At 44.6% G+C, this 14,167-nt stretch overlaps 1 protein-coding gene across 1 annotated transcript; it reads right to left on the bottom strand.

Annotated features, from left to right (window-relative positions):
- Positions 1-1,265: 1,265 nt before the first annotated feature.
- On the bottom strand, positions 1,266-13,948 carry LOC308367227 (junctional adhesion molecule A-like; the record flags this gene model as incomplete). The annotated part of the gene is made up of 10 exons (XM_080841071.1): positions 1,266-1,301; positions 4,086-4,143; positions 4,546-4,570; positions 4,794-4,901; positions 6,317-6,419; positions 6,840-7,042; positions 7,824-7,964; positions 8,846-8,965; positions 9,388-9,447; positions 13,897-13,948. 10 exons carry the CDS (start codon positions 13,946-13,948, stop codon positions 1,266-1,268), a joined length of 906 nt encoding a protein of 301 aa, XP_080697197.1.
- Between the last annotated feature and the right edge of the window lie 219 nt (positions 13,949-14,167).

Raw genomic sequence — 14,167 nt, forward strand, 5'->3', positions numbered from 1 at the left:
GATTATAAAAGATGCGTACAATGTACTGTTATTAAATTACAAAGCTCTCCTATAAATAGTCATCCCAGTTTCCGACTAACGTTCTCCTCTATACAAACACACAGCCTCATATCAAAACATTTCTCTTAAAAAGCATCACATTCTGCGCTATTTTAACTAATTTCTCTTAAAAAGCATCACATTCTGTTGCTATTTTAAATCATTTCTGCAATATACAGGAAGTGAGAGACCCGAGACAGACCCAGGGCTGCTAAAGTTATTTGATTCAGGCACTGAAGAAGCATCACACTAAAAAACACAAAACTTAAAAAAATGTACAACGAAAATGACATTGAATGAAAAGCATCACATCATTAAAAGCACTGAATGTAGTTACACATGGCAGGAGCTACACACATGGCAGGACTCATCAGTGCAAAAGTTTACATCGTAAAAAAAGAACAGAAAAGAAAAAGCGATAGCAGCTGACTGCTGTAAGTGTTCAGGCACAGGATGGTGAGTGTGAGTGTTCCAATTTCACCCCGATCCCACCCTGTTCACACACACACACACACACACCCCGAGTCAGCTGCTATTTCACCCTGATCCCACCCTGTTCACACACACACCCCCTGAGTCAGCTGCTATTTCACCCTGATCCCACCCTGATCACACACACACACACACACACAGACACCCCCCGCCCTGCGATGGCACTGGAGTCAGCTGCTATCGCCGTTGTGTCTAAGCATCCCTGAATCGGTCCGTGATCTATGGCGCTGCTGCTCTTCCCACTGTATGGCCAAGTTTGTGTGTGTGTGTGTGTGTGTGTGTGTCTCTATGGCTGCTGCTGCTCTCCCCACAGTATGGCTAAGTGTGTGTGTGTGTGTCTATGGCTGCTGCTGCTGCTGCTCTCCCCACAGTATGGCCACGCCCAAAGGTGTGTGCGTGTGCGTGTGCGTGTGCGTGTGTATGTGTATGTGCGTGTGTGCATCGGCCCATAATCTATGGCTTTGCAACGCTGCTGCTGTTGCTGTCCCCACGGTATGGCCAAGCCCAAAGGTGTGTGTGTGTGCGTGTGTGTGCGTGTGTGTGCATGTATGTGTGTGTGTGTGTGTGTGCGTGTGTGTGCGTGTGTGTGTGTGTGTGTGCGTGTGTGTGCATGTATGTGTGTGTGTGTGTGTGTGTGTGTGTGTGTGTGTGTGTGTGTGTAAATTGGTCCGTGATCTATGGCTGCTGCTGATGCTGCTGCTCTCCGCACGGTATGGCCAATCCCAATGATGTCGCTACACCACGAAAGAGGACTTCTGCTTAAACTCCCCCTGAAAACACAAACACCGGTAAACATGGTTCCTAGATGCAGACGGCAATGTGTGCATACATGCTAAAACTCCCCCTGAAAACATAGACACGGGTAAATTTGGTTCCTAGATGCGTGGGTTTATGCTTAAACTCCCCCTGAAACACAGACACGGGTAAACATGGTTCCTAGAGGCAGACTGAAATGTGTGCGTACATGCTTTAACTCCCCCTGAAAACACAAACACATGGTGTTCCGTTTTTGATCGCGGCGAAAAGAAGTATACCCAAAGGACCCGTATGTGTACTCATAACGGACAAAACTTTGAGTGTGGAACCAGGGTACACTTTCCATTCTCAACGGCCGCCATCTTGTCAACGTAGCGGAAGAGGCGGAGCCAGGCAGAGCTTTTCGTTTTATTTCGAAATCAATGGCGGACATAATGGCTACGGTGGCTACGATAGCAGAGTCAGTACACCACAAGGCTACAGACCGTAAATGCCAATATCTGCAGTAATTAAACAACTGTACTGATATTAAATGTACTACTAACATGCCATTCTCAAATTAAAGCCAGTGACATGAGTATTTTGGTGGTTTTTAACGATGTATACCGACAGTTAGCATACCTAGCTAGCCTAGCTTGGTAGCATTACTGTTGGTTCTGAATGGCAGTTATGCTAAGCAGCTGGCTATCCCCCCACCCGGTACTGTAGTTAATTTCCGGTAAGTGCACCACGGAGTATTAGATTTGGAACAACACTCACCTGCTGAGAATATGCGTACCTAGTAAGTGTGTACTGTGTACTGCGTATAAGTATACTCATGGATGTATGGAAACGGAACATAGCATTGGTTCCTAGATGCAGACTGAAATGTGTATGTACATGCTAAAGCTCCCCCTGAAAACCAAGACACGGGTACATTTGGTTCCTAGATGCGTGGGTTTATGCTAAAACTCCCCCTGAAAACACAGATACAGGTAAACATGCGCTGTGTTCCGTTTTCCCTACCTACCGTACCTACCGTACCTATACTTATACGCAGTACACAGTACACACTCACTAGGTACGCAGATTCTCAGCAGGTGAGTGCTGTTCCAAATCTAATACTCCGTGGTGCACTTACCGGAAATTACGATCGCGACAAGCCCCGCGTTCGTCTTTTTCGAGCTGAGCGGCTCTGCCTGGGTCCGCCTCTTCCGCTACGTTGACAAGATGGCAGCCGTTGAGAATGGACAGTGTACCCTGCTTCCACACTCAGCGTTTTGACCGTTATGAGTACAGATACGGGTCCTTTGGGTATACTTCTTTTTGACGCGGAAATGGGAAATCGGAAAACGGAACACCCTACATACTCACACTAAGGATGGTAGGTACGGTAGGTAGGGAAAACGGAACAGAGCGCTGGTTTCTAGATGCAGACTGAAATGTGTGCGTACATGCTCTAACTTCCCCTGAAAACACAGACACAGGTAAACATGGTTCCTAGATGTAGACTGAAATGTGTGTGTACATGCTAAAACTCCCACTGAAACACATACACGGGTAAAAAATGGTTCCTAGATGTGTGCGTACATGCTTAAACTCCCCCTGGAACACAGAGCCTGTGTAAAGGCCAATTTAGGGTTGTTTTAGACGCAGAGCCGTAAGCACGTAATTTACACAAGGAACTTGTTTTAGACAAGTTTTGATTTACGGTTCCTTAAGGTTCGTTTTAGACGCAGAGCCGTGTTGCAAGGCTTGTGAGCCTTGTTGCGTGTTGCAAAGCAAATTGACGCAGAACTGTAGATTTATTTTGAGTTAAGTAAGCGTATTTATTGCAGCAGGACAAAGGAAAAAAACTTAGCGGAGCATGAAAGTGTAGTGGGCGAAAGGCTTGATGTTATGAATACATACACAAAATACAAATGTTGGCAATTCAGTACCAGTGGCGAAAAAGACAGATCACATGACGCAAAAGTTCGTTTATTGACACATCTTTTAATGACTGCGACAGGCTTTAAAACGATGTGTTTATGAGTTAGATTATTCAAAGATGAGGTGGTAAACGGCGAGAGAATCTATCATGTCTATCATATCATCTATCATGTCTATCATATCATGTTGTCAATGCTTGTAACTACAATGGTGCTGGCCACAAGGTAACAGCAGGTTAATGTTAACTTTTGTATATGAGCAGACCGGGCTCATTCTATCAAATTCGCGGGTGCAATTGATTGATTCACGTCAACATGAACTCAATGAAAGATATCACCATGACTCACAAGTGGCGGAAAATGAATATGAAAGTACCTATTTGTTCGTGAATTACCACATTCTCTCCAAACAATCGCGGGTGAGAATGGGATATTCTCTCCATAAATTCGTGGTAATTTGAGCGTTCCTATAAGTGTTTAAAGAGGATTTGTAAAGGAGTTCATGTCTTCAGACCTCTTCTGTTATGTTTGTTCCTAATCCATAAGAAAAGGCTTGTGAGACGGTCTGCAGGGTATTCATGATTTAAAAAACTGTCTGGGTCTAAAAAAGACTGTAGTATGCTATTAACCCGGAAACGTGAGACTCTGTGACAGGTGAGGTTAGCCGGCTAATCACAGTCTTTGCGAGCTGCGTAGGGCCGTAGTGTTTTAGTCGCATAGTCAGGAATTTTGGGCGACGCACTTAAGCACGTAAGGGGGGGTATTTTACCGCGCAAGGGGGGGTTGTGTATCTTACGTGCTTACGCGTTACGTCTAAAACAGAGCATATATCGGCCTTAAGGACTGCACTACACTAGACCCTGATGAGAAGATGACCCTTGACCTTACCTCTTCGTCGTCCCCATTATCTGATGTCGGGCGGTAGACCGCAGAGTTTTGCGTCCTGCTGTGAAATGAAAAGACAAACAAAATGTCTAATTGATTCTATGATTATAACGCATGGAACAATATTTTCCTATTGGCTTTTGTAATTGTTACATATAACTACACAACTTTTTATAGACTTTATGGGGACACAAGATCTAATATTGCCTCAAGCTATGGTTACTTTTATTGTTGTTATAACATTATTACATGTATGACACAGAGTCTAATGAAGAGACTAGAAAGACAGGAAACTGGACACTAGAAAGACATGGAACTGGATACTTAGAAGACAGGAAACTTTATACTAGGAAGGAAGGAAACTGGACACTAGAAAGACAGGAAACTGGACACTAGAAAGACAGGAAACTGGACACTAGAAAGACAGGAAACAGGATACTAGAAAGACAGGAAACTGACTCACCTTCCTGACACCCTCTCCTTTACCTCTGGTGAAGGAAAATACACAAAGAAGAATGTTAGACTCAGACAAATACAAAAGCAACACTTACTGTACAGGACCACACACACACACACACACACACACACACACACACACACACACACACACACACACACACACGAGCAACACTTACTGTACGGGACCACACACACACACGCAGGAGCAAAACTGTTACACACACAAACACACATCCATCAAGATGAACTCACTTGTGAGGTAGCCTTTACGATGGGCGAACCACAGTCCAACGATGAGCAACAGCAGGAGGATAAGGAGGATGATCACCCCAGCAACGATGCCTCCAGTGTTAACCCCATCTGTAACCAGGAGGCTCAGTTATATTCACACACACACACACACACACCATAACTTATTACTCTCTCTCACACACACACACACAAAAACACAAACCATAACTTATTACTCTCAAAAACACACACACACACACACAAAAACCATAACGTATTACTCTCACACACACACACACACACAAACCATAACTTATTACTCACACATATACACACACAAACCATAACGTTTTACTAAAACACACATACAAACACCTACACACAGAGGAGGGGTGGAACCCCCAGTATGTAATATGTAAACTCAGGTTCTGTAAAGTTGGCACAGTTTAACCGTTCTGCGCTAAAGTTGTGTGTGAGTGAGGGTAAATCATGTCTGACCTGCGCTACAGATAGTTAGCCTGTATGAGTAAGCTAACGGGTTAGTCAACGCTTATATGGCACTTAGACAGTCACTGTTAATGTGTTTGTCCCAGTTAACCATAAATACTGTCTAGTTGCTAACGTGTTTCTTACACACAGTTATCCATAGGGGCTTAATCTATCTCTCTAGTTGCCAATATGCACTCACAGACGGCCATGTTGGTGGCACTGCATCGCTTCGGAGGTTAATCTATCTCTCTAGTTGCTAACGTGCTAACTCACAGACGGCCATCTTGGTGGCAATGCATCGTGTGTGAGGATAATCTATGTCTCAAGCTGCTAACCTGTTTCACTCACAGACACAATCTTGCTTTATCTATCTCTCTAGTTGGTAACATGCTAACTCACAGACGGCCATCTTGGTGGCAATGCATCGTGTGTGAGGATAATCTATCTCTCAAGCTGCTAACCTGTTTCACTCACAGACACAATCTTGCTTTATCTATCTCTCTGGTTGCCAATATGGCACTCACAGACACAGTTGGTGGCAATGCATCTTTTGAGAGGTTAATCTATCTCTAGTTGCTAACGTGCTAACTCACAGACGACCATCTTGGTTGCAACGCATCACCTTGAAAGTTAATCTATCTCTCTAGTTGCCAATATGGGACTCACAGACGGCCATTTTGGTTGCAGCGCATCGTTTGGGAGGTTAATCTTTCTCTCTAGCTGCTAACGTGCTAACGTGTTTCACTCACAGACGGCCATCTTGGTGGCAACACATCGCATTGGAGGTTAAGCTTTCTCTCTAGCTGCTAACGTGCTAACTCACAGACGGACATCTTGGTTGCAACGCATAGTTTGGGAGGTTAATCTTTCTCTCTAGCTGCTAACTCAGAGACGGACATCTTGGTTGCAACGCATTGTTTGAGAGGTAAATCTATCTCTCTAGCTGCTAACGTGCTAACGTGTTTCACTCACAGACGGCCATCTTAGTGGCAACACATCGCATGGGAGGTTAATCTTTCTCTCTAGCTGCTAACGTGCTAACGTGTTTCACTCACAGACGGCCATCTTGGTGGCAACACATCGCATGGAAGGTCCGGCTTCGTTAGAGGACTCGCAGAAATACTGGCCTTCATCTTGCTGAGAGACACGAGAAAACACCTGAGAGAGAAAGAGAGAGAGAGAGAGAGAGAAATATGGGGGGAGAGAGAGAGAGAGAGAGATATGGAGGGAGAGAGAGATGACAAGACATTAAAAGAAGGAGAGAGTGCATGCCTGTGTGTGCGTGCATGTGCGTGTCTCTGTGCGTGGGTGTCTGCGTGTTTGCTTTTTGTATATTTTCATATCTATTTCGAGTAAGCTGTGGACTTACCTCTGTCTATGAAAATAGTTTATTTTGTGTGTACATGAGTGAGTTTGTGTACACATGTGTGAGTGTGTGCGTATATTTACCAGTGTTCCAGTGTTGGGGTTAAGTCTGTAAATCGTGTTCTTATAGTTGGGGTGTGTGTGTTCTTAAAGTTGGGGTGTGTGTGTTCTTATAGTTGGGGTGTGTGTGTGTGTGTGTGTGTGTGTGTTTACCAGTGTGCCAGTGTTGGGGTTAAGTTTGTAGGTCATGTTCTTGAAGTTGGGGAACTTGCTGGGGTCCAGGGGCAGCGGCTCGTTGTTCTTGTACCACTTGTAGGTCGGCGGGGGCGACGCCTGGGCATCGCTGCATGTCAGTTTGACATTGGTGCCCAGCTTCACCGAGGTGGCAATACGACACAGGGGGACAGACGGAGCCACTGCAGACAGAAGCATTTAATAACACATTTAGTTACTCACCCACCCACTATGTGCGTGTGCGTGTGCGTGTGCGTGTGCGTGTGCGTGTGCGTGTGCTCGAGAGACGTACCCAGCACCGCTGCCTGCCACTGCACTGTGCAGATATGTGTGTGTGTGTGTGTGTGTTTGTGTGTGTGTGTGTGTGTGTGTCTGTTTATGTGTGTGTGTGTGTGTACGAGAGACGTACCCAGCACAGTCAGGCTGATCTTGGCGTCGGAAGAGTACCCGCTGCCCGCCACTGGGCAGATATATGTATGTATTTGTGTGTGTGTGTGTGTGTGTGTGTGTGTGTGTACGAGAGACGTACCCAGCACCGTCAGGCTGATCTTGGCGTCGGAAGTGAAGCCGCTCCCTGCCACTGTGCAGATATATGTATGTGTATGTGTGTGTGTGTGTGTGTGTGTGTGTGTGTGTGTGTGTGTGTGTGTGTGTGTGTGTGTGTGTGTGTGTCTGTGTGTACGAGAGACGTACCCAGCACCGTCAGGCTGATCTTGGCGTCAGAAGTGAAGCCGCTGCCCGCCACTGTGCAGATATATGTATATGTATGTGTGTGTGTGTGTGTGTGTGTGTGTGTGTGTACGAGAGACGTACCCAGCACCGTCAGGCTGATCTTGGCGTCAGAAGTGAAGCCGCTGCCCGCCACTGTGCAGATATATGTATATGTATGTGTGTGTGTGTGTGTGTGTGTGTGTGTGTGTGTGTGTGTGTGTGTGTGTGTGTGTGTGTACACAAGAGACGTACCCAGCACCGTCAGGCTGATCTTGGCGTCGGAAGTGAAGCCGCTCCCTGCCACTGTGCAGATATATGTGCCTGTGTCCTTACGAGTCACACGGTTGAAACGGAGTCCGCCATTGTACTGCTCCACTCGTCCTGCATAGTTAACTGGAGGGGTAACAATGCATTATAACCACCATTAGATACATACCACAGAGTTATAATGTATTATAACCACCATTCGATACATACCACAGAGGGGTTATAAAACATTATAACCATACGAGAGAGGGGTTATGCATACGGTTCAAATGCATTATAAGGAGGGGGAACAATTACAATGACCAATTTAATTCAATTAAATTCAAAGAAGCTATATTAGCATGAATTTTTTTTTTAAACTATTGCTAAAGCTGATTCAACACATACATATTACATACTCATACAGAAGGACAAATATAATGAACAGTTGATTAAAAATAAATAAATAACTAAATGACCAATACCATTAGGAACCTACAAGAGAGTGGTGATACGAACAGTTATAATCCGTTATAAGGGAGAGCATATCAGAGGGATAATAGATACAGTTATAATAATGGGTTATAAAAGGGGACAAGGGACCATTAGGAACAGATTTAGGAAGCTATACGGTTATAATGGGTATATAATAAAACTCCACATCAGTTAGCGGTAGTTTGAGTAAATGTCTTGCCTACAATTACCAAATGAGACAGGTAGCCAACACTGTGGGATCGGTTTTATTAAGATTCATTTTCAACAGGATCCAGATTTTAAATGGAAGGATTGTAATATATTTTTGGCCACTGGTGGATTTTTTGGCGCTGTTCTGAGTTGTCATTGTAAACAATGGAAAGCTCTACCAAATGCCTAGCAAACACCAGAAGGTGACACGCCTCTAGACAGTAGTGGCGTCTTCTGAATCGTGTGTTAGTGTGAGTGTGAGTGTGTCTGCGTCTGCGTCTGCGTCTGCGTCTGCGTCTGGGGTGTGTGTGTGTGTGTGTGTGTGGGGGGGGGTGTGTGCTTACTCGTCGGCTTCCCGTTGTAGATGATCAGAGAGGTCCCCGTGGATTTGACATCCTGGAACTTCCACTCCACTCTGGCATCTGACCCAAAGTCTGCTGAGTAGCTGCACTTCAGGTCCGCACCTGCAGGGGGAGCTCTGCTCAGTCACTACATAGGGCTTATCCCGCTGTTCACACTAGCACCCTTTAAAGTGCACATTGCTCACACTAGCAGACTTTAAGGCGCACATTACTCACACAAGCACACTTTAAAGCGCACATTACTCACACAAGCACACTGTAAAGTGCACATTTCTCACACTAACACCCTTTAAAGTGCGCATTTCTCACACTAGCACACTTTAAAGTGCACATCACTCACACTAACACACTTTAAGGTGCACATCAGGTGCACATCACTCACACTAACACCCTTTAAAGTGCACATTAGGGGACAACAGGGCATCTAGAACTGCATTTAATTTGTTACCCCATCAACAACTCAAGTGTGTGTGTGTGTGTGTGTGTGTGTGTGTGTGTGTGTGTTCCAAGAGACCTCTACTTACCCTGGTCCTCCTTGACTTTCACTGAAGGCGTGCTAGTGCTGGCGGTGAATGCCTGAGCTCCTGCAGGGCAAACCAGACACAACAGAACTATTACTAAAGTTACGCTATTTAAACCAGACACAACAGAACGATTACTAAAGTTACGCTATTTAAACCAGACACAACAGAACTATTAGACACAACAGAACTATTACCACAGTGGCAACACACAACAGAATCATAAAGAAGAAGCGTTCCCAAACCTGTACCATACACCACAGAACCGTCGTCTGTCTGTCTGTCTGTCTGTCTGTCTGTCTGTCTGTCTGTCTGTCTGTCTGTCTGTCTGTCTGTCTGTCTGTCTGTCTGTCTGTCTGTCTGTCTGTCTGTCTGTCTGTCTGTCTGTGGTGCTGCAGGTTTTCACCTGTCTTGTTAAAGAAGTTTGCGTTTGTTTACATTTACATTTCCTTGTTTAGGAATTACCTCTCAATGTTCCACATTTGCATGAAAAACTCCCCAAACAAAGACTGAAGAGAAAGAGAGAGAGAGAGAGAGAGAGAGAGAGAGAGAGAGAGAGAGAGTGAGTGAGTGAGTGAGTGAGTGAGTGAGTGAGAGAGAGAGTCAGACAGAGAGTTTGAGAGACAGACAGAGAAAGAGAGTCAGTGAGAGAGACAGATGGGAGAGAGAGAGAGAAAGAGAGGAGAGAGAGAGAGAGAGAGAGAGAGAGAGAGAGAGAGAGAGAGAGAGAGAGAGAGAGAGAGAGAGAGAGAGAGAGAGAGAGAGAGAGAGAGAGAGAGAGAGAGAGAGAGAGAGAGAGAGAGTGAGGTGAGTGAGTGAGTGAGTGAGTGAGTGAGAGAGTGAGTCAGACAGAGAGTTTGAGAGACAGACAGAGAAAGAGAGTCAGTGAGAGAGACAGATGGGAGAGAGAGAGAGAAAGAGAGGAGAGAGAGAGAGAGAGAGAGAGAGAGAGAGAGAGAGGAGAGAGAGAGAGAGAGAGAGAGAGAGAGAGAGAGAGAGAGAGAGAGAGAGAGAGAGAGAGAGAGAGAGAGAGAGAGAGAGAGAGTGAGTGAGTGAGTGAGTGAGTGAGTGAGTGAGTGAGTGAGAGAGTGAGTCAGACAGAGAGTTTGAGAGACAGACAGAGAAAGAGAGTCAGTGAGAGAGACAGAAGGCAGAGAGAGACAGAGAGAGAGAGAGATTGAGAGTCAGAGTCAGTGAGAGAGAGAGAGAGAGAGAGAGAGAGAGAGAGAGAGAAAGACACACACAGTCACACAGTCACACAGTCAGTCACACACACACAAAAAGAGAGAGGGAGAGGGAGGGAGTCAGACGGAGAGTGTGAGAGTCAGTGAGAGAGAGAGACAGATTGGAGAGAGTCACAGTCAGTGAGAGGGAGAGAGAGTGCGAGAGAGAGAGATAGAGAGAAAGACACACACAGTCACACAGTCACACAGTCAGTCACACACACACAAATGTTTCTGTTCCTCCTCTTTGTTACAAATGACACATTTCTGGTGGGGAGAAGGTCAACCCTTCCTCCCACCCCTGAAACATCATATCACAGTTTCTGACTGAAGATAGAGAACAAATACACACACAGAATGATCCAGAGGAACTATATGTTTCCCTAACATTTAAGCATAGGAACAAAATATGAATTAAATGTTATGAATAAATAATAATAAATAATAGGTACACAAATACATGAGCAGGGATCACATGGCTATACCATATACCTTATGAAACTTAAAAACAAACACAGACTCTAACTATGATCACACTTACAGAGGAATATATTAATGTGTTTCTTGAATGTTATTTTTCATTATTTTGCCTCTTCTTGTCTCAGTCTTAACTCTTTGCACTCAGCAAACGACTCTACAATAAAATCTGCCTCAATCCATTCCGAAGGGATTCTATAAGCAATCTGACTCAATCCATTCCGAAGGGATTCTATAAGCAATCTGACTCAATCCATTCCGAAGGGATTCTATAAGCAATCTGACTCACTCCATTCCGAAGGGATTCTATAAGCAAGCAATCTCGCTCAATCCATTCCGAGGGGATTCTATAAGCAAGCAATCTCGCTCAATCCATTCCGAAGGGATTCTGAAATGAATCTGACTATCTATTTCGGGAAGGTTTCTGACCTGGATTCTGCCTGTGAACTTGTGACTATGGTTTCTGTTTGTTTATCAGGTTGATACTGGAGAATAGTTTCTATCCTTAGGCCATCAGACTTCTAAATGGACAATAATGCACTCTCGTCACTTTACACTCGCTACTTTACTTTACACAGGCTCGCTTTCACTGCTGTTTGCACTACACTTGCAATATTGCACTACCCACATACGTGAAGCGTCTATGTCTCTGTTTCATGGTTAGTATAGGTCCTAGGTTAGTTCAGGCTATTATGTGTATTAGCCTATGTTAAGTATAGCTCTAGCAGTTTGTGTAAGACATGTAGGTATGTGTATCTGTTTAGTACATTTATGTTTAGTATCTAGGCTATATTGCATATTTATTGTTTATCTAATAGGTCTACTATTATTCGTCTTTCATAGGTATATCTTATGTTTAGTACTTATTGTTAAGTTATGTTGTGTTATATCATGTGGAGTACTTATATGTTATGTTATGTCTTGTTATGTTATGGTAGTGTGGTACGGTGTCCTGTCCTAAGAATTTCAGTGCCCAGTCCGACTCTGTTGTTCTGTGCATCTGACACTAAAAGACTTGACAGAGTGATAGCGATGAGTGGAAAGCAAACAAATCAACTAGGAATGACAGCCATCCGAGCAGCGTAGCACAGTCGGCCTGTGTCTGGCAACAAACACACACTATTGTCTCATGGTGCTACACACACAAGACATAATAAGGCTGATCATCTCTTGATATGAAATGATTTCTTAGAACTTTTAAGATCTAGTATGGACTGGCACTGTAAAGCTTTATTTTTATCCTTAATAAACCTTAATTAAGCTTTGTACTGCCTCTGTCTTAATTAACATGAATTAAGCGTTGAACCGCCTCTGGCCTTAATGAACATTAATAAATCTTAATTAAGGGTTGTACTGCCTCTGCCTTGCCACAGGCCTGCCTGCTACCAACATATTGCAAAGTGACCTTAATGAACCGTAATGAACAAAAGTTGATAAGAGCTGGAAGTTGACACTGTTTGGCTGACAAAGGAACTGTGTCCACAACATTACTACAACACACAGACACACACACACTACATGACTTCACACACACACACACACACACACACACACTTACAATAACACACACACACACACACACTAACTACATGACTTCACACACACACACACACACTTACTACACAGGGCCACTGCACATACACTTAATACAACACACACACACACACACACACACACACACACACACACACACACACACACACACACACACTTACTACATGACTTCTCTGTGTAATGACAGTGTCTCAGATTTCAGCACACACAAAAGGCCACTTGCACCGAAACTGCAACAAAAATGCGTGGGCTTCACAGAACAGGAATGCTGATACTGTGTGTGTGTGTGTGTGTGTGTGTGTGTGTGTGTGTGTGTGTTGTTGTACACAGAGAAGTCATGTAGTTAGTGTGTGTGTGTGTGTGTGTGTTGTTGTTGTTAGTGTGTGTGTGTTGTAGTAAGTGTGTGTGTGTTTGTTGTAGTAAGTGTGTGTGTGTGTGTGTGTGTGTGTGTGTGTGCGGTGTGTGTGTGTGTGTGTGCCTCTCTGTGGGTTATTGGGTCACATTCAACCTGCCCTCAGACTTTTTAAGTATGTGATAACAGCCGGTCTTCAGTGCTTCTTCATCCTCCCAATGTTGATGCACCTCCTTAGGGACCACAATGCCCCTCCCGCTTTGGTCTCTAGGCAACATAGGCCTACACACCGTGTCAGTGTATGCTATGCCACTGCCTTTAGCCCTATACACACCGTGTCACTGTATGCTACATAAGCCATTGCCTCCAGCCCTATAGAGAGCCTAAGTTACGATGAAGTATGATACACGGGTTCTGCATAGATGGCCTTATTTAAGCATCGCAAGGAAAACGAGCCTTGATGTTATACCGAGCGGGAACGTATTTAAACAAGGCAGTAGGCCAGGTGTCCAATGGCCTAGCCCACAAGCAGTCAAGCATATTGTCAGACCTGCCACACTCTCTTTTAAAAGACACCAAAAGGCTCCACACAGGAAAATTCGTCAACTCAAATATCGACAAAACGTAGCCATGATAATCAGCAGAAGTTTTGTAACGTAACACAAACATCAACATAGGCTACACAGACGTAGGCTAACGTAACACATCAACATAGGTTGCACAGACGTAGGCTAACGTCCCACATAAATCAACATAGGCTACACCGACATCGCTTAACGTTGTATATCAATTGCTTGGCACGCTGCTACATCATGTTGTGCAGGCACACCGCTTGTTTTGATAGTCTGCCCCTGTAGCAGTGGCTGGCGGTGAATAACAAAGGCGAACACCCACACAAGCCCTTACCTGTTGCTGCCGTGTGCAGCAGTAGCAGCCCAGCGAAGACGAGTTCAAGCATTGCGATCGGAAAATGTCTCGCCACCGTCGGTGTTTCTTCCTAAAATCTTGCGTTGCCTGTAAACTATTTCGTCCGAACGCCTGTCAATTCAAAAAAGAAAGAAAAGAAAAAACAACTTGTTTCACAGAACTTGTGATTTTGACAAATAAAGTATTGGAAGTTTGAGCAGGTTTCGCGCAAGTCCCAGTTTAATTGAATGTTCGTCTACTTCCGCACAAG

Source organism: Sprattus sprattus (assembly GCF_963457725.1).
Source record: "Sprattus sprattus genome assembly, chromosome: 1".
NCBI lineage: Eukaryota > Metazoa > Chordata > Actinopteri > Clupeiformes > Clupeidae > Sprattus > Sprattus sprattus.